This window comes from Mobula hypostoma, chromosome 28 (genome assembly GCF_963921235.1).
Source record: "Mobula hypostoma chromosome 28, sMobHyp1.1, whole genome shotgun sequence".
In the NCBI taxonomy this organism is placed as follows: domain Eukaryota; kingdom Metazoa; phylum Chordata; class Chondrichthyes; order Myliobatiformes; family Myliobatidae; genus Mobula; species Mobula hypostoma.
Genome location: NC_086124.1, coordinates 4314920 through 4341817, shown reverse-complemented (window position 1 = coordinate 4341817; position 26898 = coordinate 4314920). Strand labels below are relative to the sequence as shown.

The 26898-nt window shown below is 46.1% G+C and overlaps 1 protein-coding gene across 2 annotated transcripts in view; it reads right to left on the bottom strand.

The window, feature by feature from the left end:
• Positions 1-3999: 3999 nt before the first annotated feature.
• Positions 4000-26898, bottom strand: part of LOC134338935 (sestrin-1-like) — a 134323-nt gene continuing 111424 nt past the window's right edge. The window contains exons 4-11 of one of the 2 annotated variants that reach the window (XM_063035140.1): positions 25108-25305; positions 22428-22610; positions 19918-20142; positions 14269-14416; positions 11764-11882; positions 9795-9985; positions 9551-9695; positions 4000-6808 (exon numbers count right to left, since the gene is read on the bottom strand). In XM_063035140.1, the coding sequence (XP_062891210.1) occupies positions 6722-6808; positions 9551-9695; positions 9795-9985; positions 11764-11882; positions 14269-14416; positions 19918-20142; positions 22428-22610; positions 25108-25305 (1296 nt within the window). In that variant the 3' untranslated portion in view covers positions 4000-6721. The remainder of the gene's footprint in view (positions 6809-9550; positions 9696-9794; positions 9986-11763; positions 11883-14268; positions 14417-19917; positions 20143-22427; positions 22611-25107; positions 25306-26898) is intronic. The other variant, XM_063035141.1, reaches the window with a different exon arrangement.

The window sequence follows — 26898 nt, the reverse complement described above, 5'->3', positions numbered from 1 at the left end:
CTCAGAGTACTGAAATGTTACGTTTCTCCAGTTATGTTATATGGCTCAAAATGTTGGACAATATCTAGTAACATGAGGAAACGAACTGAAGCAGCAGAGATGTGGTTTTTGAGGAGATGCAAAGAATATCATAGATGAAATGATATCTAACGAGGATGTCATGAACAGCTCAAACACAAAAAGAGAAATAATGTATGAGATCATGAAAAGGCAACGTGACTTCATTGGACATGCGATTAGGAAAGAGGAGTTAGAATGCACGGTAATTATGGGAAAGATTGAAGGGAAGAAAGCAAGAGGAAGGCAAAAACAAATGATGATGGAGACAGCAGCCAGAGAACTGGAAATGGATACCAATGAATTGATCCACTTGACCCGAAACAGGAGTGTGTGGGCCATGGCAGTCAAAGCTCAAACTGGGCACGGCCCCTGATGATGATGATCAGGAGTAGTATGGTGTTAAAATGGTTGTTGTGATGTGTCTAGTGTGGTAGTGTAGTGGGCAGTGCTTGCCGCTCTCACTTTCAGCTTCCACCGCTGGCTAGCTGTCTCGTGAAAAGAGCTGAATGTGTAAGTCTCTCCCTGCCTCTCCAACAGCAAGCCTCGTGTAGTGCCTCCTCGCTGGCGGCACATGGAAACTGAGCTCCTTTCGGACTCAGGCTGAACTGCAGAGGTCTGGCCCCTGCAAACCTACCATGCAGGCCCACCGGCATGTGGGATGCTCGTGAACCAGACCCCCAGCTATGGGTAAATAGCCACACTGCCTTGTGGGCAGCCTCGGGAGAGATGAAGGCTACGGGAGTAAACCCAGACAGCAAATCCCCTCAGGCTGCTGGACGTCACTGAACATCCTTCCGGCAGCTCCTGCAGCCAAGCTGGTGCCAACCATGTTTCTTCATAAGCTTTCCTTTGGACTACACTGGTGAGACCTAGGAGATCTCAACGACTGGGCATCTCAGGATCTCCATACCTTCCACCCAGGCTTGTGATGATGATCGTCACCCATTGTCCTTCGAGACAGACGGATACCAACTACCACCAGTATTGGTAGCGTAATAGTTTTTTCTGTATTTCATTTAAGTCCATACTTCATTACTCAGTTAAATGGTAGCTTGTCTTTTTTATACTTTTTAAAAACTTTTTCCATGAAACTTCACCTAATTGGGGCAACCGCTTAATTGGGTCAAAATGTGCTAATACCAATGTGACCCAATTAACCAGAGTCCACTGTATACCCAATGACTTGGTCTCCACAGCCGTTGATAGCAGTGAATTCCACAAATTCACCAGCCTCCGGCTAAGGAAATTTCTCCTCCACTCCGTTCTAAAGGGACGTCCTTGTATTAAGAGGCTGTGCCTTCTGGTCCTGGACTCTCCCACTGTGGGAAACACCCTCTCCAACTCCATTTTATCTAGGCCTTTCCAATATTCAGTAAGTTTCAATGAAATCCCACCCCACCCCCAGCCTCATCCATTCTTCTAAACTCCAGCAAGTAGAGAGAACGCTGACATATCCAGGGACAGGTGCATATTGCCCGCTGCTTTCTATAAATGCAAGGGCTTCTGAAAGGCAGCAAACTCAAAGGAATTCTCAGTGGGAACAAATAGCACTTGAAGGAACTCACTGTGAGTGTTGTCCCATTTGAGACCGATGGAGAATTTCACCCCCCTTCTCCCCTCCCCCCCCAGGACCTTAACTTTGTTTTCTACAGATTCATTTTGAGAGGACTAGAACACAAGGGACGTAATGCTGAGGCTTTATAAGGCACTGGTCAGGCCACATTTGGTGTCTTGTCACCAGTTTTGGATTCCATATCCAAGGAAGGACATGCTGTCTTTGGAAGAGGACCCAGATGTTTACGAGAATGATCCTCAGAATGAAAGGTTAACATATGAGGAGCATTTAGGCCTGTGCTTGCTGGTTTTTAGAAGTATGAGGAAGGGTCTCATAGAAACCTATTAAATATTGAAATACTTCAATAGACATTGAGCTTCCAGTAGTGAGGGAGTCTAGGACCAGAGGACAGAATCCCAGAATACGAGAACATCCCTTTAGAACAAAGATGGGAAGGTATGTCTTTAGTCAGAGGGTGCTGAATCTCTGGAATTCATTACCACAGATGGCTGTGGAGGCAAGTCATTGGATACATTCAAAGTGGAAGCTGATCGTTTCTTGATTAGTAACAGTGTCAAAGGTTATGAGGAGGAGGAAGGAGATAAGGATCGAGAGGGATAATAAATCAGCCATAACCAAGTGGCAGAACAGACTCGATGGGCCAAATGGCCTAATTCTTCCCTGTGCCTCATGGAATATTTTACACGTTAGAAAGCAGCTTCCACTAATACTGCTTCTGAATGGCCATGTGGAAATTAGTACTGTTTAAAGCCTCCCCACTCCCCCAAACACCTTTGCAACATCTTGGGGTGGGGGGGGGGTTAAACCAATTAGGTGCTACGCGCAAAGTTAGCTACAAATGGATGGGAAAGGTTTGGAAGGAAATGGGCCAAACAGGTGTAGCTCAGATGGGAATCTTGGTTGACAGGAACCAGGGAGGCTGAAGGACCTGTTACTGTGTGGTACGTCTATTTATGTAGAGATCTACCCTTTGAGCCGCAGCATCCAGTAACCCCCGACTCAACCCTAGTCTAATCACAGGGCAACTTACAATGACTAATTAACCTACCAACCGGTAGGTCTTTGGACTGAGGGAGGAAACCGGAGCACCCGGAGGAAACCCACGCATTCCACACGGTGGCTGTACAACTCTCTGCAGCTTATTTTGATCCTGCACAGTGCCCACCGGCACCAGCCCCCCAACTACCAGACTGGCTGCATTATATGGGGAAGGTGCTCTGCAAGGCATCAAAATAAACTGCAGTGTTGTAAACCTGGTCATTTCCACCATGGGCACTGGTATCCATGGTATCTAGAACATCTTCAATGAGCAATCCCTCAAAAAGGCAGCAGCATCCATCATTAAGGGCCCCCATCACCCAGGACATGCCCTCTTCTCATTGCTACCATCAGGGAGGAGGTACAGGAGCCTAAAGACCCCTCTTCTCATTACTACCATCAGGGAGGAGGTACAGGAACCTGAAGACCCCTCTTCTCATCACTACCATCAGGGAGGAGGTACAGGAGCCTGAAGACCCCTCTTCTCATCACTACCATCAGGGAGGAGGTACAGGAGCCTGAAGACCCCTCTTCTCATCACTACCATCAGGGAGGAGGTACAGGAGCCTGAAGACCCCTCTTCTCATTACTACCATCAGGGAGGAGGTACAGGAGCCTGAAGACCCCTCTTCTCATCACTACCATCAGGGAGGAGGTACAGGAGCCTGAAGACCCCTCTTCTCATCACTACCATCAGGGAGGAGGTACAGGAGCCTGAAGACCCCTCTTCTCATTACTACCATCAGGGAGGAGGTACAGGAGCCTGAAGACCCCTCTTCTCATCACTACCATCAGGGAGGAGGTACAGGAGCCTGAAGACCCCTCTTCTCATCACTACCATCAGGGAGGAGGTACAGGAGCCTGAAGACCCCTCTTCTCATCACTACCATCAGGGAGGAGGTACAGGAGCCTGAAGACCCCTCTTCTCATCACTACCATCAGGGAGGAGGTACAGGAGCCTGAAGGCCCCTCTTCTCATTACTACCATCAGGGAGGAGGTACAGGAACCTGAAGGCACACACTCAACGATTCAGGAACAGCTTCTTCCCCTCTACCATCTGATTTCTCAATGGACATTGAGCCCATGAACACTACCTCAACTTTTTTTCCTCTCTTTTTATTTAAGTAATATATACACACTTACTGTAATTTACACTTTTTATTATGCACGGCATTGTACTGCTGCTGCATAACAACAAATTCCATAACATATGCCGGTGATATTAAACCTGATTTGGATTCCTTACAGAGGGCACCAGGATTGAACATCGACTCCAGCGTTGCGGCAAGTGTGACGATGTAGAAAAGACAACAGCCAAACTATTTTGGAAAAAAAAGTATCTTTATTTAAGAAATCAAAGTCAAAAGTAGGTTGCAACTTCTAAAGGTCTCAACCAAAAAAAAAACACACACATGAAATCAAGACAATAATGCTTGGTAGGTTCAATGTTTCTTAAAGGGCAGCCAAAACCACATGAAGTGTGTGTTCAGCAATGCCAGCTGGTTAACACAGTCCATTCTGGTCAGTGTACAGCAAGAGAAAACATATACAGCTTCCCCAGTGATACCTGGGTCACAGCATTTCCACAAGACTCCCAATTGGTCGATTTGCTGTTGATATACATTAATCTATTAAAAAAAGTAATCTACTGCTCAAAAAATTAACTGATCAAGTTTTTAAAAAAACAGCATAAAGTATGGGGAGAAGAAAAACTTAGATGGAATGAGTTCAGTGCATCTATGCTGATTGCATCTCAATGCCTGCACTTTGGAAAGTGATTTATTCAATTTAAAGCAGCTTTCTCATGACGGGAGTGCATTAAAGCCCAGTGCATCTTTAAACATCTTTACAAAAGATAGGAGAATCACACAGCACAATTTGATGTTCACAGACAGAAAATAACTTCCACACTATCAAATGGTAGAACCTGAAAGTCTGTCTTCAATATACAGACCGGATCTGTGCTCACTTCACTGACACACAAATTGCTTCTCTTCTCTCAATCACCTAAGGCAAGGGGACGCCTTCAATTAAGGAGCAAAAATCTGTTTATGTGCAAGACCAATGCTTGAGGGTTTCTCATTGCCTAACACTACACTGGATGAGACTAGCGCCCACTGAGTTGCGAAAAGGCAGAGATTGGTGTTCAACACCAGACAAACTGTAAGGAACGTCCACCTCTTCCTCATAAGTGGCAGTCATCGAGGTGGTTTCCATGCTGCTCGAGGACTTGGAGGAAGCTTTCGGTTGGAAACTGTGCCCCAGCACCTACAAATATCCCAAGCTGGTACTATTTCCAGTGATGAATAATTCTGTACAGGGAGATGCTAAAACTGATAACAGAACTAAGAAACCTCTCAACAAATTCTTTCGCTTAAAAAAAGGGGTACTGGGCCAGCTAATAACTTTAGTGTTAAATTATTGGCAAATAGTCAAAAATTGTTCTATTATTTAGTTTGTCGCCATCATTTTACAGGTTTTTTTAAAATGTTGAACAATCCAGATTTTGATCTCACATATCAGATTGTTAACCCTTCACTGCCTGCAAAGTTTCTTATCGGCGTTTTTCATATCACCAAAAGCCAAGTTCTCTTACACTCGCTTTAGGCTTCAACGTTCAAAGCAAAGCTGATCTTAAATTTCAGAGGAACTTAAGTCTAGAAATGACAGCACAAACTTCTTGCCTCTCTCCAGTGATATTCCCTCAGACTACCATCTGAGAAACCCACTGATACAAGGATTCAGAACAACCTTTTACTAATCTGCACTGCTTTAAGGACACACAATATTGCAGGGGAAAAATACGATTGTGCCTTCAGCACAAGACTCTTCCCCGTACCCTCAAATAAGACAAACATTTTGTTTTAAAGAAAAAGGGAAAAAAAACTTATGCTGATGTTGGCCAAGAAATCCTACTACACAGAAATAAAGGTCATTGTTAAAGTACAGAATTTTAAGTAGGAACACTGTTCAGTGCAGTAACAATACCCATCCAGATATCCATATGTGCAAAATAATATTAGAAACAGGACAAAGTGTGCAAATCAAGGCATCAACAATTCTTCACAGAAGTCAGGATTTTTGGGAATGGCTTAAACATTTTCTTCATTTACATTTGAGTAAAAATATTTTGTTCATTTTTAAAAACCCCCAGATATAAATGAGAGAATGCCAACTATAATGCTTTTGTGTAGCTTTGGTCTGAAAGCAGGGCTTTACTTTCGCTGCGATGCCTTTTCTATCACTGCAAAGTACTGAAAAAAACAGCTGCTAGCATCTTCGGGGGTATGGGTGGGGTAGGGGGAAACAGTACCATAATCTGTTAACAGCTCAATATTCCATAACTGGTCACCTTTTGACCTACTGGGCCAGGACAAGAGTTGGAAAGTTGCCCTTGGGGGGGGGGGGGGGGAGAGAAGACCAGCTTTCTGCACAATGATATGACCCTGGTGACAGGGGAATCCATTTGGGAGGGAATCGAGTTCAAACTGGACAATTGTCACCTGTAATCTGATGCAAGTCCTCTCTAACCCTCACCCCACTTTTGGTCACAACACTCCCCCCCCACCCCCGCCACCCAGATATGACATGCTAAAGTCAGCTTTGGTAATTCAAAGTATGAAATGAAAAAAAAACTGAATAATCAAATAGCAACAATATAAATAAATACAAGACCAGTGGGCAGTATTGATACAGATAGCCTGCGTCACAACGCCCTGGTTTCACAGTACTAAGTTCTATAGAATACATTCAAGACTGCTGTGTTCTTGGGGGCCACTGGGTATAGGGAGATTTTACAACTCAAACCCTCAGCACCATTCAGCACGCACAGAACACAGCAAAGAAATACTGAAGTTATTCCCCGATTTCCCCCCCCCCACCCCTCCTTACCACCAGCTCACAAGAGTTCAGACAACTTTATTCCCTAAAATATATTTCAAACGTTAGCTATTGGCTGGATGGTACAGGGCTTCACACTCCAGCGCAGTGATCCCGGAGGCAAGGACAACCTGGTGGAGCCGCTGACATCCAGCAGTTTGGTTCGGTCACGTCATGTATCGCGTGATGGCCCTCAGCGCGTACAGTAAGGCGGCTTGCATCCGAGCTTCGAGTAGGAGCAGGTTTATGTGCACCTAAGGGTGGCAGGAAAAGAAAAACGTTTGTTACCACGGTGATAGTCCGCTAGAATAAAAACAAGGGTCCAGCCATTTAGAAAGGAGAAATACCTTCACTAGAGGGGACAAACCTTTCCAATTTTCAACCCTAGGGAGCCGTAGAGGCTCAAAGCAGATCAATAAACTTCTGGAGGAGGAATGTCTTTGGCCAGAGAGTGGCAAATCTGTGGAATTCATTGCCGCAGTTGGGCGAGGAGGGCAAGACATTGTGGGTATATTTAAAGTGGAGGCTGATTGACACCCTTGTAGATAAGGAACCTAAGGTCAGGGGGAGAATGGGGTGGAGAGGGAAAATAAATCACAAGCACAAAAGGGGAGCACAACACTTTGGGCTGAGAGGACTGGGCTGTGATGTAACACTCTGTGTTCAAAGATAAATAATGGGAAGAAAGTCAGGAGCTGGGAACAGTTAAACAATTTTACTTGTGCTTATTTGGAAAATAAATTACACGACGACCAATTCAAAGCGGCAGAAAGCAAATGCTATATTTAACTTCATATTGTTAAACTTTAATTTGCAGCAAACCCCAGTTGTGGTGTTTGAACCCTTTGTCACTGTCATGATCATCATTATGTGCCATGTTATATGACATCATCATTATGTGCCGTGTCATATGACGTGGGCGATCATGGTCTTTCTATGACCATGATTGTTCTTGGCAAATTTTGCTACAGAAATTGTTTGCCATTACCTTCTTCTGGGCAGTGTCTTTACAAGGTGGGTGATCCCAGCCATTATCAATACTCTTCAGAGATTGGCTGCCTGGCGTCAGTGGTCACATAACCAGGACTTGTGGTCTGCACCGGCTGCTCGTACAACCATCTGCCACCTGCTGCCATGGCTTCACGTGACCCTGATCGGGGGGGCTAAGCAGGTGCTACACCTTGCCCAAGGGTGACCTGCAGGCTAGCGGAGGGAAGGAGCGCCTTACACCTCCTTTGGCAGAGACGCATCTCTATCTCCAACCACCTACTTTGTCATTGTAGCCAAGGCAAATTAGTTAAATTGAAACCTTCTCTAGGTACTGATGAAAGAGTCCCAGTTTATCATTTGCCGAAAAGTTTTGTGTTATGGTGGTTTAAGTCTTTTCAAAAAACCAAAAAAATGCTTGCAATCATTAACTACTGGTCTGGAAACTTTGGTCACAAAACATGCATGGTAACTGCTTTACATTTTTTGAAATATACAGTATTTGGTGTATGAGTTATCTCAAATCTTTAATGCTAAAAATCCTCTCCCCCTTCTGATTTATGTTTATGAAAATCCACGTGTGATCCGCTGTTCAGCCAACCAGATGACTTCAGGGTTGTTGGACACCAGGGTTGATCTGATCTCCTGACCTTAGAGATGCAGAGGCAGCTTCTCACCAGGGTGGTGGCTGTTCACCGAATCTGACAATGACAGGAAACCTGTGTGGGAGAGTTTTTAAGAAGTACACGGGGGCAGTTCCACTCTCCCTTGACCTCAGAAGTCCGGGTCCAGTGGCACGAACAAGCGTCACAAACTGGGGTCTTCCTTGGTTGCGGTGGATGACCGTGACGTCCTCTGTGCCTTGTCATGACCTTCGCTCTCCACGGAGCGTTGCAGAACCACCTTCCTGGCCATTGGATCTCACTGTAGATCTCATCACCCAGTCCACCAGAGCTGACTTCACATGCTGGGACAGGGATGACCCATCTCACTGGAGTACAAAGCCTGCCGGCTACCCTCACCTGGTTTAGCCCACCCGCCAAAGCGGTGTACCGCGGTGCGGCCGCTGTCGCAGGCAGAGAGCTACTGGGAGCCACGGGTGAGAGCCGAGTGTCCGGTTGGGACCAAAGGTGAGTGAGCTGCCCCAGAATGGACACATTCCCTGGGGTGTGCAGGGACGAGTAACACCTCTCTCCACAGTGACCATTGGATATATGGCAACAGAGTACACTTTATCTCCAGGTGTCTCAGACACTCCAAAATCCAAGTCATTACACAAAGCAAATCGAATTATTTTCATTTTTCATCTCAACTCAAAGCTGAGACCAGGATCAGAAGTGGAAAGGGTGAGCAATTTCAAGTTCCTGGTTGCCAACATCTCTGAGGGTCTATCCTAGACTCAATATATCGATGCAGCCACAAAGGCGGCACAGCAGTGGCTAGATTTCGTTAGGAGTTTAAAAAGATTTGGTATGTCACCAAAGACACTCACAAGTTTCTACAAGTGTACCGTGGAGAGCATTCGAACTGGCTGCATCACCGTCTGGTACGGGGGAGTTGGGGGGCGCGATACCGGATCAAAATAAACTGCAGAGAGTTTTAAACTTAATCAGCTCCATCCGTAGTGTCCAGGACATCTTCAAAGCAGCGTCCATAAGTAAGGACCCTCATCACCCAAGTCATGCCTTGTTCTCATTGTTATCATCAGGGAGGAGGTACAGGAGCCTGAAGACACACAGTCAACGATTCAGGAACAGCTTCTTCCCCTCTGCCATCGGATTTCTGAATGGACATTGAGCCCATGAACACACCTCACTATTTTTATTTCTGTTTTTGCACCACTTATTTAACTATTACACACAACTGTGATTCACAATTTTTTTTCTCTATTATTATGTATTGCATTGTACTACTGCAAAGGCAACAAATTTCACAACATATGCCGGGGATATTAAACCAGATTCTGAATATAATGACTAAAACCCGTGAAATCCGCATCTCGGACATACCTTTTCTGAATGTTTGAAGTGTCGCCAGAAGCCTACATACATCCTCTTGGTCGTCTTCTCTGGATAACAAGCTACGGTCTTGATGTAGATCTTCAAGCTACGTTCTAGGAGCTGATTGACCTCTCCATAATCGTAATCGTCGTATCTGTTCCAGAGGGAGGGAAAGCCATTAGACACATTTGCTCTAAATGCAGCTGGAGTGTCTCTCATCCGGAAAAGCGATTCCAACTGTGAAGTGACAAACCTGATGCCGAACACACAGTGGATGTAGTTCCAGATGGCTCTTCTCAACATGGAGGTGTCAACGCCATTGTGCATCGCCATGGTGTTGTACGTTAAATTGTACACAACCTGAAACTTCTCATCCAAGAGTTGTCCAACTTCGGGGTACAGCCGATTAATTAAGGAGTATCCATGGTCCTCCCAGGAGTAATCCTGAAGAACAGAAGAATGCTATTTCAATATAATAGACAGGTGTACATATACATAACAGAACAGGAACTGTCTCTTCAGCCCACAGAGTTATACTGAACTAACATAATGTTTATGAAATCCTTATATATTATGTAACCCTTACAACATCATTCTGATGAACAGTCTTGACTGCAAGAATGACCTTTTTTCCTTTTCATAGAGGCTGCCTGACCTGCTGAACTCCCCCCGCCATTGTGTGTTCCTCTGCATTTCCTGCGCCTGCAGAATCTCGTTCCTGACGCAGTCCTTTCTGTCTACACAGCACCAGTGACTGGAGTGAAATTCCCCATCGTATGCTCTACAAGTTTGGATGGTTTACTCGAGACCACGTAGGTTTTCTCTCCCATGCTCAAAATACACACACGGGGTAGAGTTGGTAAGTTGTGGACACGCTACGTTGGTGCCGGAAGCGTGGCCACACTTGCGCGCTGCCCCCAGCACGTCCTCACACTGCGTTGACTGTTGACACACAATGCTTTTCACTGTATGTTCTGATGTACATGTGACAAATAAAACTAATCTTTAATCCTCAAAAATGATCACAGGATTAATAATCTTATATTATAACCAATATCAAGACCACAAGACATTGGGCCGGCTGGTGGTATAGTGGCATCAACACTGGACTTCGAGGCAGACGCTCCTGAGTTCAAACCCAGCCAGGTCCCAACCTGGGCAGCAGCAGTATCCGTGCGGAAGGCCGGGCAATCTACTTCCGTATCTTGCCATAAAGACCCTATGGACCCGTGCTCCATGAGGTCACGAAGAGTTGGACTCCACAACAAGACACTGGGGCAGATTTCGGCCATTCGGACCATTGTGTCTGCATGGTTGAGGGTAGCAGACACCAACAGAATCAACAAACTCATTCGTAAGGCCAGTGATGATGTGGGGATGGAACTGGACTCTCTGACAGTGGTGTCTGAAGAGAGGATGCTGTCCAAGTTGCATGCCATCTTGGACAATGTCTCCCATCCACTACATAATGTACTGGTTGGGCACAGGAGTACATTCAGCCAGAGACTCATTCCACCGAGATGCAACACAGAGCGTCATAGGAAGTCATTCCTGCCTGTGGCCATCAAACTTTACAATTCCTCCCTTGGAGGGTCAGACACCTTGAGCCAATAGGCTGGTCCTGGACTTAGCTCCTGGCATAATTTACATATTACTATTTAACCACTTATGGTTTTATTACTATTTATTACGTATGGTGCAACTGTAACGAAAACCAATTTCCCCCGGGATCAATAAAGTATGACTATGACTCTGTGAATTCCATCAGGGCTGATTTAATTTCCCTCTCAGCCCCATTCTCCTGCCTTCTCCCTGTATCCTTTACTGCCATTATTAATGAAAACCATCAAGCTCTACTTTAAATATACCCAATCATTTCATCTCCACAGCTATTTGTGGCAATGAATTCCTCAGATTTGCCACCCCCTGGCTGAAGAAATTCCTCCTCACCTCTGTTCTAAAGGAACACCCTCAATTCTGAGGCTGTGCCCTCTGGGTCTTGACTCTCCCTCCTATAGCAAACATCCCCTCTGTCTGGGCCTTTCAGAATTGCAAAGGTTTCAATGAGATCCTCCCTCACTCGATGTTCTGAAATAATTATCCTCAACGCGCAGTTCCTAGTTGGGGGGAAAACGCGCGCACAATCCCTCTACCATCCCGGACCTTCACCAATCCCAGCGGGATCAGAGGTGTCTGTCTCCCCCCATTCAGACGGAGGTTACCTGGGCACGCAACGTTGGAGGTGGCTGCTCCCCACGCCTGCTGAAATCCTTGTACCCGAAGTCCGCATCTTCCACAAAGCACGACAAGTTGGTCGATGGCAGCAACTCATTATCATCCGCTGAGGAAGAATGGCGGCCATTAGGAAAAATCAGACATACAGGAACAAAACAGGCTCTTCGGCCCCTCGCGTCTGTGCTAACCGCCCAGCGCTCATCACACTGACCTTACACCAACTCCCTATATCCCCCCTACTACCGTTGCAGGGTAATGCTGTGACTCCATAAAACTAGAGATAGACCACACCTGGAATATTGTGTTCGGTTCTGGTCACCTCCTCGTAGGAAGGAAGGAGCACTACAAGCACTGAAACAGGCCTTTCAGCCCATCTGGTCCATGCCAAATGTGGAAGCTTTAGAGAGGGTGCACAGGAGAATTATCAGGCTATGTTTAGGGGGTATGTTCGTGCCCGGGTGAACATTGAAAAGGAATACGCACAGTCCACGGCGACCGTAGAGGTGTTCCGGGACCGTTGGGCTCCGCGGGGTGTAAATGCCATCATTGATGAGGATGGCAATATATTGGTTTAACATGTATTGTCTGTTTGTAGTGTAGTAAATATGTTAGTTACTGGTTTTGTAAATATTGTATAGCACCGACAAAAAAAAAGGAGAATTATCAGGATGCTGCCTAGTTTGGAGAGCATGCACTATGAAGAGAAGGTTGAGTGAGCTGGGGCTTTTCTCTTTGGAGTGAAGTAGGATGAGAGATAACTTGATAGACATACATCAAGTAGACAGCCAGAGACAGTTCCCCCGCGCAAGGGCGGACGTGGCTAATATGAGGGAGTATTATTTTAAACTGATAGAAACACAGCAGGGATTTGGTTTCTAGGATGCCCAGGGTGATATTAGAGATAGCTAGATCAGGGGCATTAATGAATCTCAAATAAGCACAAGCATAAGGGGGTTTTGTTTTTTATGTTACGGCGTAGGCTAATTAAAATGGCTTCTTTGTTATGTTATACTTGGGAATGCTTCTTTGTTATGTTAAACGCTGAGAAAGTTCTTGCGCTAGCAGCTTGTTTTGGGTTAGAGTGTGATAAGAATATGTTACGAACCAATAGGGATAGTTATATTTTTGGTGTATTTGAAGATATTGTACGTGCAGGGTTTTGGGGCAGAAGGCGGGAGAGAGAGAGAGACAGAGGATGGACCAGGTGCTGTGATGTCCGTTAATGGGGTCAGACCCTGAGCAGGGCGTTCAGCGAGGAAAGGAGACGGAGACAGACTCGTGTGGAGCGTCAGGTCGACCACCGTTGTTGGTCCCAGGCGGCCGGTCGAGGTGGTCCGAGGGGTCACAGGGTGAAGAAGGGTCCTGAGCTCCAACTGCTTGTGCATGAAGAGATTGAACTTTGGTAAGTGTGGCGTCTTTGATTTTCCTTTTATATTTTCTCTATTAATTATATAGTTCCAGTAATATCTACAAACGGTATATCATTTAATCGTATCTGGTGTGTTGTCTGTTATTTGGGCGGGGTGGGGTACATCACACAGTATCCACACAAACTAATTACCCAGTTTGGCGGGGCCGAGGGCTGGTTACCTAGACGACAGTGGGCCGAGCGACCCTGAGGCTGGCCGGGGGGGGGGGGTGGGGTTACACAAGAATGATGGAAAAATGGAGGGCTATGTGGGAGGGGAGGATCAGGTTAATCATGGGTGGGTTAAAGGGTCAGCACAACAAATGTGGGCTGAAGGGTCTGTACTGTGCTGTATTGTTCAATGCACCTTCCAGATTCCACTCACTCACACACTGGGAGCAATTTACAACGTTCAGCTGGAATTAATTATTGTCCTGTGTACCAGGATACAGTGAAAAGCTCGCCTTGCAGCACCGTTCATGCAGATCAAATCATTTCACAGGGCATTAAGCTGGAATAAGGTATAACAATAACAACGCAAAATAAAGCGCGAAAGCTACCGGGAAAGAGCAAGACCGTAATGAGGTAGATTGCGAAGGTAAGAGCCCATTTTATCACACAAGAGTCAGTTAACAGTGGGTAGAAGCTGTCCTTGAGCCTGGTGGTATGTGTGTTTTTTAAAAAAAAAGGCTTCTGCCTAATGGGAGAGGGGAGAAGTGAAAATGTCTGGGGTAGGTGGGGTCTTTGATTATGCCGGCTGCTTTACTGAGGCATTGAGACGATTGGACAGAGAAGTGAGAAGATGATTGACGTGTTTGGGATCTGGGGGGAGATCCAGAGAAACTGGGAGGAATCACAGACCACAAGGCATAGACGTAGGAGCAGAATGAGGCCACTCGGCCCATTGAGCCTGCTCCATCCACATAGGACCCAGGCAGTCTCGAGGGGAACGTGCACACTCCAGACAGACAGGGGGGCACAGGTCAGCGGTGAGGCGGCTCACCAGCGCTGAGAAGCAGCCGCAGTACTGGCCGAGCCGGCCCACCCTGCGGTCATCGGCCGTGCAGCTGCACCAAGGTTTTACCTGCAGGTGCTACAAACGAACTTTCCCGCTTCTCGTTTTCAAAGCGCGTTGCCTTCTCCTCCTGGCTCGCTTCTTCACTTTGGCGGCCCTCCTGCAGCAACTTCATTCTCTCGATGAGAGCCTCCAGCTCGCGCAGGTCTTCCCTGCTCTAAGAGGGGTTCAGAAAGCACGCATTAGGGAAGACCAGGAAACGGGGCAACACTGTGCGGTTGTGTTTCAGTGATTCCATCTAATATCAGAGAATGTATGCGGTATACAGCCTGAAATTCTTGCTTTACAGGGATATCCACAAAACAAGTAACCCCTAGAATGAAATATAGCACCAGAACCCCAAAAACCTCTCCCCCTCCCACGCATGAGCATTGACTCCCCTCTCCTCCTCCCCCCAGTCGCACCAGCACCGACCCCCTCCCCCTCTACCCCTACCATATAAAAATAGCGAAATTCCCCAAACTACAGTCCACAACTCGGCACTTGAGATCTCAGACTCCTTCTCTCTCTCTATCGATAAACACAGAGACCAGTTAACTAGATTGAAGCTAACTATGGAGACCTGTTAGATGACCTGATCTTGATCGACGTAGCCGAAAAGAAGGTCAGATTAACTCTAGGTACACGAACTTGTTTGTCCATCGCTGTTAGCTTATTTTCTTTATTTCAGTTTTTGGAAGTTTTGCCGTAATTTATAACTGACCGCAGATGTAATGTTGAGGTTTTATAAAGCACTGGTGAGGCCTCACTTGGAGTACTGAGAACAGTTTTGGGCCCCTTATCTAAGGAAGGATGTGCTGACATTGGAGAGGTCTCAAAGGAGGTTCACGAGAATGATTCCGGGATTGAAAGGTCTCTCATACGAGACGTGTTTGATGGCTCTGGGCCTCTACTCACTGGAATTCTGAAGAATGAGGGGTGATCTCTTTGAAACCTATTGGATATTGAAAGGCCATTGATAGAGTGGATGTGGAGAGGATATTTCCTACGGTAGGAGATTCTAAGACCAGAGGGCACAGACTCAAAATAGAGGGGCACCCTTTTTGAACAGAGATGAGGAGGAATTTCTTTAGCCAGAGAGTGGTGAATCTGTGCTATTCATTGCCACAGGCAGCTGTGGAGACCAAGTCTACATGTATATTTAAGGCTGTGGTTGATACTTCTTGATTGGTCAGGACGTGAAGGGATAGAGGAAGAAGGTAGGAGACTTGGGCTGAGAGGGAAATGGATCAGACATGATGAAATGGTGGAGCAGACTCGATGAGCCAAATGGCCAAATTTTGCTCCTATATCTTACGGTGTCTATGCTATAGGCGCAATTTAATTCCTTCAGTACCTTTGGGAATAGCCAAAGCTCCTAAACTGTGGAATCCAACACCTAAAACTATAAGGGATGTGGATTGAGATGACACTAATAAACGCCAGTTCAAAACCTATTTAACAAACAAGAGAAAATCTGCAGGTGCTGGAAATCTGAGACACACACACACACACACACACACACACACACACACACACACAGGCCACAGAGGCTGAAAGCCTTCGGCAGAAACGTCAACTGTTTACTCTTTTCCATAGATGCTGCCTGGCCTGCTGAGTTCCTCCCAGCATTTTGTGTCTATCTATTTAACCTTGCTTTTAACTAACTTTTTTTTGTCTCTTCAAAGTAAATTTTATTATCAAAGTACATATATGTCACCATATACAACCCCAAGATCAATTTTCTTCCGGGCATAGTCAATAGATCTATAGAATAATAATCATAACAAAATCAATGAAAGACTGTCCAATTAGGTCATTCAACCGAACTGCAAAAACAAACTGTGCAAATACAAAAAGAATGAAATAACGATAAGTAAACAACAAATATTGAGAACATGCGACGAAGAGTCCTTGAAAATGAGTCTGCAGGTTGTGGGAACAGTTCAATGACGGGGCAATTGAAGTTATTTTTTAATGTTTGCACTTTATCTCATTGAAAAGCACTTTGAACTACGTCATCTGGATGAAAAGTGCTCTATAAATAAGTTCTTTTTATAACATGAAATTAAATCACAATGATAAACTGAACAATTCATCCCACTTTACTGTCGTTCACTGTTGCCTGATAAGGCGGCTGTGTATGGCTGCCTACCTCCTCCCTTCTCTGCCTCTGCGTTTAAGTGGTCTCCCTCTCCCTCGAGGCTGCCAGAGGATGTTCCCGGAGTTCTATGATTAATAGACTGGTCTGGATTCTTTCGGTTTTATGGGTTTTACATTCTGTGCTTTCACCCGTTCTTTCTTGTTGCCATCAGAACGATCTAATCTGAGGGGGGGGGTTGGGGGTTTGGTGTTCTCACAGTTCACCCAATTTGCGCGCGCGTGTGTGTGTGTGTGTGTGGGGGGGGGGGTGGAGAACAGGTTTGATGCTTTTGCTGCCACTGCGTGATTTAAATTTGGGTCAATTTGTAAGATTTTTTGTACGTGCGGGGGGGGGGCCTTGATGTTTTTCTGTGAACAACTTCCATGGTTTTGTTTGTTTCATGGCTATCTGGAGAAGACGAGTCTCAGAGTCGCATACTGTATAGATACTTCGATAATAAATGAACCTTTGAATCATGTGAATTTTAAACAAAGTTCAGGTTGCTGCCATCTTGTCTCAATGTGCTTTTCCTCAGAACAGTAAGAACAAAGCCTTTGTCCCATGTGGTGCCATTACAGTAATTGGCACCCGATTAAACTAACCCACATCCACTCTATCTGAACATGAACCAATCTTTTCATCTTTTAAATATTCATCTAATTAACAGCCTCAAACAGTGTCACATACGGGGTGAGTTTAGTTGTCAGTCAAAAGCAGTTTCCACCAAGCTAGTCATCGATTGGCCTGTTTGAAGGAAGCCAAAGCTGTTTCTCATTGGTTGCCTCGGTTGTTATGGAACCGGTGTCCAGTTTCAGGCACCGCAGGGGCACAAGAATAGCACGTGTGGGAGGCTCAGCCTCTTCTCCATCCCCAGGCCTGCTTTAGGCAGAGGTCACGGCCAGTGCTGAAGGACCATTGGGAAAGTATGTCGCAGATGTAGCTGACGTGTGCTCTTAGCCAGGTGTCTGAACATAGAAATTCACAGCACATTACAGACCCTTTGGCCCACAATGTCTACTCTAGAAACCACCTAGAATTTCCCTAGTGCATGGCCCTCATTTTACTAAATTCCATCTAAGAGGCTCTTAAAAGACCCTATCTGGTCGTTGAATGTTTAGTTTTGTAGCTCGTGTCACTTGGGGGGACTTGGAAGTTTGCTCAAATGTTTTACTGATTGTAAATAAGTGATTAATCTGCTTATTTGTAATCTGTGTCTTCTGCTTTGCTCACCAAACCCAAGAACCTGCTTCCTCATAACAAGCAGCCTTGTCAAATCTGCCTCCACCACCACTCTCGGCACTGCATTCCAGGCATCCGTCACGAAAGAAAATCACTTGCCCGGCATGACTTTGAAATTTCCACCCCTCACCTTAAATGTACACCCTCCAATCTTTTGACACTGACCATGGGAAAAGACACCAGCTGTAGATTTTCATGCCTGATTTTGTAAACTTCAGTCTCTTTTCAACTTTGGCCACTGCAGAGTGTTACGAGAATACACATAAAATTAAGATGTTTGCTGGCCTGGGCTAGCATCAGTGGCATCAGCAGTTGGTCTGCCACCTGCCCTCAGGGGAAGGAGAGATAAGGAACAATGGAGCAGCGTCTGGAGATGTGTAATGAAGGGATGTGGGAGGAAGAGCTGTCTGGAGCGGCTCCCCCCTTTGAGCCCTGAACTGTTTGAAGTGATGGACAGGCGATACCCCAGCAGGGGGATAAAAAGGGACAGGTTCGCTAAGACAGTCACACACGCCACCCGAGGTAACGAGACCCTGGAAGCGGTGCGCTTCTCACGAGTGGGTGAGAAGTCCCAGACAACGACAAGGGTGGAAAGGTACGATCAGCGGGAACCCGGTGTGTGTCCGCCCTTGCCTGGGTGCCGGGTTCACTGCAGAGGATCGACCGCATCTGGAGGAGGGGTCACAGTCGGTGACCTCAGGTGACATCACCAAGGACCTGCCCAAAAGCTGTTTGTGAGCCATCTCGCTGGTCGGTGAGCCATCTTGCTGGTCTGTGAGTGAAGCCGTTCTGAATGATGAGTTGTTCCTATTCTATCTCTCTCTTCCCCCACGTTGTCCACCGCCATGGCAACGATTACTGCGAACTGAACTACTAAACTGGACTGAACTTTGAGTCATTTTGAAATTGGTCATTTACCCCTAGACAACGATAGAGCTTGATTGATGCTGTTATCTTAATTCTGTGCACATGTGTGTTTATCATCACTGAACTGTTGCATTTATTATCCTTTCGATTACTGTGTTGCTTGTTTCTTTAATAAAACTTTCTTAGTTCTAGTACTCCAGACTCCAACTGAGTGATCCATTTCTGCTGGTTTGGCAACCCAGTTACGGGGTACGTAACAAGAGAAAACAGCCCTAGTCTGTTCAACATCTAATCCAGGGGTCCTTAACTCTATGCCATGGACCATTAAGCACAGAGGCTGTGGACCCCTGACTGGGAACCCATCTAGTTCAACCTCTCCTTTAAGCAAAGGCTGAGCTTCACAATTCACTAAGTGACTTGTGCAAATTCAGAAGACAGAACAGTGCAGGTCCTCCGGCCTACAAAGTTGTGCTGAACTTTTAACCCCTTCCAAGATCAATCCAACCACTTTCCTATCATCCACATGCCTATTCCTATCGTCTCTTAAAGTGTCTCTCATTTAAGTTCCTCTACCTCCACCCCGGCAGGGTATTCCAACCACTTGCTTCGTTCTGTGTAAAAGAACTTGGCTCTGACATTCCCCCCACCAATTAATTTCCTCAAATCACTTTAAAATTATGCCTCCAGGTAAGGTTAGTTTTGGTTAAGAGATGGGACAGAACATGGAATGCTACACCTTAGTGCAGGCCTCTCAGTTCACAAAGTTGTGCCGGCTTTTTAACCTACCCCAAGGTCAGCCTAGCCCTTCCCTCCCACGTCGCCCTCAGTGAAAGTTATGGCACAAGCAAACACGCGCAAAAGAATTCCTGGAAGCGCTGTTTTCCCGCGAACAGTCCTGTAACAGACATGCAGGCCTCGATCCTACTTATAAGCCAATGCAGGCAGAATTCCAGGCCACAGTGACAGACGTAGCCACGCAACCAATCAGCAAAGAGACCGCCTCCCTAGGTCACAATTGAGTAGTGACGACCAATCAGCTGATAGGTAAGTATATAAAGGCCAGGCATTCGGAGGGCACACCACAAGCGAACAGCGCACTGATGATCGCCTCCTCGTATGGTGGAGACGAAACATTTGCAAATGGATTGTCAAGATCAGAGACCAACTCAAACCGTCCGCCACCCAAGCTACAAGTTATTTCCAACACAAAATCTTCCATTTTTTTTTCTATCATCCATGTGCTTAGCTAAGAGTTTCTTAAATGTACATTAAAATTATCTCAAAATATGTCCAATATTCTCCAAGAGAATCTGTTGCCAATCTTGAACCAAATTCAAGCCCATTGCAAAGTGTCGGAGAACACTGGTGCTGGGAATCTGGTCTACACAGGGCTCGGGGTAGAGTGTAGTTGTATGTAGAGGTTCACTTACTACGGTGTAGTTTATAGCCTCCTCTGAGCTGCTGCTGGAGGGGCTGTCTGAGTGACAGCTGCCTGGAGAGGGAGGTCTGAACGTGTAGCCGCCATCCTGGTCCGGTTCCGGCCTGATGCCACAGCCCAGGACGAAGGAGGCCAGTGAGTGGTAGTGTGAGAGGAGGACCACAGCGTGGATCAGCTCAGCGAGTGACCAACTGCTCTCGCCGGTCTTCAGCAGGTTCTGGAGGGACACAAAGCAGATTGTTGTCACAAGGATGCCGGAATCTGGAGCAAAAAAAAACCCCAACACTCAGGATGGAGGAGCAACACTTCATATTCCATCTGGGTGGCCGCCAACCCGACGGCATAAACATCGGTTTCTCAAACTCCCGGCTTGAACGTTTGCTCGAATGTTTTACTGATCGTAAATAAGTGATTAATCTGCTTATTTGTAATCTGTGTCTTCTGCCTCGCTCACCAAACCCGAGAACCTGCTTCCTCATAACAAGCAGCTTTGTCAAATCTGCCTCCACCAGCCCTCTCGGCACTGCATTCCAGGCATCCGTCACGAAAGACAATCACTTGCCCGGCACAACTTTGAAATTTCCACCCCTCACCTTAAATGTACACCCTCCAGTCTTTGACACTGACCCTGAGAGAAGACACCAGCTACCTACTTTTATGCCTGATTTTATAAACTTCAGTCTCTTCTCAACCTTGGGCACTGCAGAGAAAACAGCCTTAGTTTGCTCAACATTTAGTTCAGGGGTTCCCAACTTTATGCCATGGACCAATACCATTAAGGGGCGGCTGTGGTAATTTCTCCCCTCATCCTCTTTTTTTTCCTATTTTCCCCATTCCTGTTCCTCCCTTACCCCTTCTTCTCCTCACATACCCATCACCTCCCTATGGCACCATTCCTCCTTCCCTTTCTCCCATGGTCCACTGTCCTCTTCTGTCAGATTCCTTTTTCAGCCCATTAACCTTTTCAACCTATCACCTTCCAGCTTCTCTACCACCCAACCACCTTCGCCCACACCTCACCTGCCAGATTGTACTACTTCCTCTCTCCCCACACCTTCTTATTTCTGGCTTCTGCCCCCTTCATTCTCAGTCCTGAAGAAGGGGCTCGGCCCAAAACGTCGACTCTTTATTCATTTCCACAGATGCTGCCTGACCTGCTGAGTTCCTCCAGCACTTTGCTTGGGTATCCAGCATCTGGAGAATCTCGTTTATTTTTGCTTATCGGACGGTGTGTCTGTGAAATGCTAAGTACGTCTAAAGAAATTTGGCAAGCTGCCTTGACCCTTGATTTCCGATTGATCCACTGTGGAAAGCATCTGATCTGGATGCATCACAAGTTGGTACGTCAACAGCTCGGCCCGTGACCGCAAGGGACTGCACGAAGAGTCGCAGACACCATTCAGTGTGCTCTCCGTTTAGTGGGAGCCGCATTTACTCCCTCAAATAGGCAAAGCAGCACAAGGAGGACACTGCAGGCATTCCGTTAATGCTATCAAGAAGTATGGTCTGTTACATGACAGATTATTCTAATGGGCTGGTATGGGGGGTGGGGGGCATTGCACAGGATCAAAGTAAGCTGCAGAAAGTTGTGAGCTCACTCAGCACCATCATGGGCACTGGCCTCCCCTGCATCCAGGACGTCAAGGGGCGATGCCTCCAAAGGGTGGCATCCATTCATTAAGGACCCCCATCACCCAAGACATGCCCTCTTCTCATTGCTACCATTGGGAAGGAGGTACAGGAGCCTGAAGGCACACACTCAGTGATTCAGGAACAGCTTCTTCCCCTCTGCCATCTAATTTCTGAATGGGACATTGAACCTTTGAACACTACCTCACTACTTGGTTCCCCCCTTCTCTTTTTGCCCTCTTACTTAATTTAACATTTAAAAAAAATATATATACATACTTCTTTCTGTGATTTCAGTTTTTATTAGGTACTGCAATGTACCGCTGCCATAACAACAAATTTCACGACGTACCATAAGATACGGGAGCAGAATTAGGCCATTTGGCCCATCGAGTCTGCTCCGCCATTTCATCGTAGCTGATCCATTTCCCTCTCAGCTCCAATCTCCTGTCTTCTCCCTGACTAGTCAAGAACCTATTAACCTCCGCCTGTAATATAGCCAACAAATTAGCCTCCAAGCCTCCTGTGACAATGAATTCCACAGATTCACCACCCCCTGGTTGAAGAAATTCCTTCTCATCTCCATTCTGAAAGGACACCCTTCTTTTCTGAGTCTGTGTCCTCCAGTCCTATACGCCAGTGATACTAAACCTGTACCTCTTCCTAAAGATGCTGCATTCACCAGCATTTTTTTGTGTGTGCTGCTTCCAATTAGTCTGGAGCATGTACGAGCAAGGTGGGAACAGCAACATCTTCCAGAATTGTTCCAAATATGAAACCACTTGCTAATTACTAACCTCCACATTTAATCAGGACTCAACAGACAGTTGTTCATTAGTATACACTAACTTGAATATGTTGCTGGTGACTTGCCTCTATATGTTCTTTTGTGATCAGCCAGGGTCTGTGCGCCAAGATCTTGTTGATTTCGTTGAGGTTCCTCATCTTCTGCGGCACGAAGTTCAACCCGTTCAGCCACTCGGGACTGCCACCGACTTGGAGGAACTCATTGATGTGAAGGCTGACGAGGTAGGAGCACTGATGTCGGGCGGCGGCCTGCAGTGAGACGCGGGGAGGAGGCAGTCAGCCGCACATTTCACCGTCGATTTAAGAAACAAAAACCACACCCTGGCTCTACAAGCAGTTGTCAGCATCTCCAACACCAACCCCGAAACAGACCAAACAAATTTAGCGCAGAGGTTAGCGCAACACCATTACAGTTCCAGTGACCCAAGTTCAATTCCTGCCGCTGTCTGTAAGGAGTTCGCACGTTCTCCCCATGACCATGTGGGTTTCCTCTGGGTGCTCTGGTTTCTTCCCACAGTCCAAAGACGTACAGGCAGAAGGGTTCATTGATCACATGGGTGTAACTAGGCAACAAGGGCTCGAGGCTGTTACCGTGCTGCGTCGTGAAATAACGAAATAGGAACTTCAGAATTCTACACAGCATTTCTTGGAGGTCGTATTGAATCCACTAACCAGGGATCACTAGATTTCCAAATAGCTCAGGAATCCATGGAGATTTATTTATTGAGATTCGGCCTTTGAGCTATGCTGCCCAGTAACCCCCAGTATCTGTGACTTGCCGGACAATTTACAATGACCAATTAACCAGTAGGTCTTTGGACTGTGGGAGGAAACCCATGTGGAGGACAGACAAACTCCTTACAGGCAGCAGCAGGTATTGAACCCGGGTCGCTGGAACTGGAAACCAGTGTGCTAACCACTATGCTCCCATGCCAGTGGAGAATAATGAGGTAAAAGCACACACACAAACTTCGAATGGCATAGCAGACTGAAGGGCTGAATAGCCTCCCGATTCCATATGAAATTTGTTTCAACTTGAAACCAGTGCCAATCCTGCATCTAAAACCCTAGTCTATTTTCCAACATATCACTTCATAAACCACACCTCCCCTCCCACCTCCACCACCCACAAAGATGCAACTCAGACCATCACGAAATCAAGCCACCCCCCCAACTCTATTGGAAATCATATTTTTTTTAAAATAATACTTTTTATAAGATTTGTACTTTTTAAAACAAACTCATGTACTTTTCACACTCACTGGCAGAAGGCAGTATAGCAGCTAAACTAACGGTTTATCACCCAATTCTTTTATTGGCTAACTATTAGCATGTTGCCCGCATGATATAATTGTTTTAATTATGTAGCCCTATTAACTAGCTCATTCCTATCTAAAGAATTTCTCTTACTTACTATAAAAGTGATAGATTTTTCACAAGTGCCATCTTTATTCTTTTGTCTCAGCATCGTTTCTCAGCTCTTTATTTAGTTTGCTTAGCATTTGTACCGTTGTTTGTACTCTAAAATAAACTGAAATCTTGGAATGGGCATCCCTGACTCCCAGAAGAACCACAAGGATGAGAAAACAATCAGAGATACAACAACTCCACTGTCACTCACTTCTGCCTAGGAAAAGAAACCAATATACAAGACCATAAGATACAGGAGCAGAAGCAGGCCATTCGGCCCATCGAGTCTGCTCTGCCATTCAATCACGGGCTGATCCAATTCTTCCAGTCATCCCCGCTCCCCTGCGCGAGTTTGAGTTCAAGAGCTACCAAGTACAGTTGCTGCTTTACAACAACCTTAGACCACAATTGGAATATTGTTCTTGGCGTTCCGGTTGCCTGATTATAGGAAGGATGTGGAAGCTTTAGAGGGTGCAGAGCAGATGGGCACATGGATGATAGAAACATGAAGAGTTAGATTGATCTCGGAGTAGGCTGGAAGGATGGCACGACATTGTTAACTGAACGGCCTGCATGGTGCTGTAATATTCTATGAAATGCAATCTTTAACAAACCAATTATCAATTAGGTTAAGCATTTCCGCTCCAACCGCCAAAAGCGGAGCTTCCCAGTCGCCAAGGATTTTAATTCCAATTCCTATTCCTGTTCTGACATGTGCCAAGATGAGGCCACCGCAGGGTAGAAAGAGCAACGCCTTGTACATTTTCTCTTTGTACCCTCCAAACTGATGACATGAATACCCATTTCTCCTTCTGCTTAAAAAGAAAAACACATTCTCTCCCCCCTCCCCTTTTCTTTTGTTCCTCAATCTATCCACTTACCTCTTCCCACCTGCCCATCACCTCTGCTCTGGGTCCCCTCCTCCTTCCCTTTACCCTATGGTCCACTCTCCTCTCCTATGAGATTCCTTCTTCTCCAACCCTTTACCTTTCCCACCCACCTGGCTTCACCTATCATCTTCCAGCTGTCCTCCTTCCCCTCACCCCTCCACCTTTTTATTCTGGTATCTCGCTTCCCCCCCCCCATTCCTTTTCAGTCCTGATGAATGGTCTCGGCCCGAAAAGTCGACTATCTATTCACTTCCATAGATGCTGTGACCTACTGAGTCTCTCCAACATTTTGTGTGTGTTACCTTGCTGCCCAACCATAAACCTCATATCACGTTTAATCTTGGTATTACAAAAACAAAGACACAATGGCGATTTTTCTAACGTTTATCAGTTAGCACATAAAGCGTTGCCAATACAGACAGACGAGAATGGCAAGGCCAACGTACCATTAAACCGATGTAATGCCGATAGTGATAGGGCAGCGGCCCATCCATTTGCAGGAGATAGTACTGAGTTTTCCAAAAGCTTTCGAGATACTGCGGGTGCAAGCCCATCACCATAGTTACATTGTCCAGTCGGCCAGTGGACACAAAGGCTTCAATAAAGAGTTGTCGTTCCGTTTCCTCTAGGCTGTCCTGTAGAATCTGGAACAGAATAGAATTAAACACGTTACACTGTCCAAACAAACAACTCATATTCGTGTTCAGCAGTGTGGCTGTAAAACCAAAATCTTTCAGAATCTAGACAGTAAAGGATGTTAGAACACACTACGGTCGTCATTTGACAAGTTTGTCGCTAATATTTTGCCTTCAGCACCATTAACCCAATGCCCCTCTAAAAACCTGTTCTCATTTTACCTCAAATATACTCCATGGACCAGCCGCCACACCATTTACGTACTAGAGCCTGAGTTCCCAACCTTTTTCATGCCGTGGACCCTTACCTTTCTCGTTTGTGTGGACCCCAGATAGGAAACCCTTGAACAAGAGTAAACCCTCCACCACTCAACTGTAGCCCTGAAGTCTCTATGAATTTATTACCTCTGTAAAATGCAATGCAGCAAAACGGAACCTGTGTGATCCCAGAGTGCTGTGCTAATTTGCTGACGTAGTTGTTCTAAGAAGCTTGCAAGAGTTTGCGATTTGGAGCAGGGAGTGTTTTGGCATTGCACAACTGAAAGCAGAGAAAAACAGGGCACTGCTGTTGGGATGGGGGGGGGGGGGGAGAGAAGCCTCAAAGCCAAACGTAGCTCATTCAAGATGGATGCAAGAAAAGACGGGAATGTAATTAAGGGATGGAACGAACTAAAAGACATGAAGTTGATGAATTACTAGACTCTGTAAACGTATAAAAATGATCTGTTTTGAGCTGCAAAATTGAAGCTACCTACCAACGACTTAAGGTGGACATCTATTGCAAGTAATAAACATGCTTATAATCTGATCCACTGAGCTTGTTACTGTCTATTTAGAAGACCTGGTTGAATAGTAGTTGACACCACCTTCCCCATCTCCCACTGGATTCACCTATCACCTGTCAGCTGGTGCTCTCCCCTCTCCCCACAAATACTTTTATTCTGGCTTCTGCCCCATTCCTTTCAAGTCTTGAAGAGCCTTGGCCCAAAATATCAACTGTTCATTTCCCACTGTAGATGTTGCCTGGCCCACCTTCTCAAGAATATAGACCAATATCGTCCAGTGTTACCTGCGTTGCTCTATACTTCCAGCTTCTGCAGTTTGTCTCCATTTATTCACTGGAGTCGCTCAGGACTGAGTGGGCAAGAAGTATCATTGCAACCTGCTGCACATGATAAACTAATCTGGACTATTTTGCTAAGTTCTGGTCACTTCATTGTAACACACTGCAAGGTTTCACTGCTAGGGCTAATGCAATGGCTTCTATATAATGTTCCACTGATAATGTAATGGTTTCTCTGTAGCAGCAATGTTTGGGTTACGACTAGAGATAACGGGGCTTTGGAATGTATGTTATCCAATGGGAGAAATGTTGTTCTTGTGAGTCTGGAAGAGAGAGTTTCAGATCTTTCGTCAGGGAGCAATGGAGACAGAGGATGCGAATGGAGAGAGTCGGAAGACCCCCCCCCCCCGCCCCCGGACTGAGTGGACTGAGGAGCGAGGGTCCAAGGGTCGGCTACGCTCGGAGGTTGACGGGAACAAATGAACGAACAGTGAACTCCAATGATGCGCAATAGACGTTTTCCTTAAAATGGGCCCTTT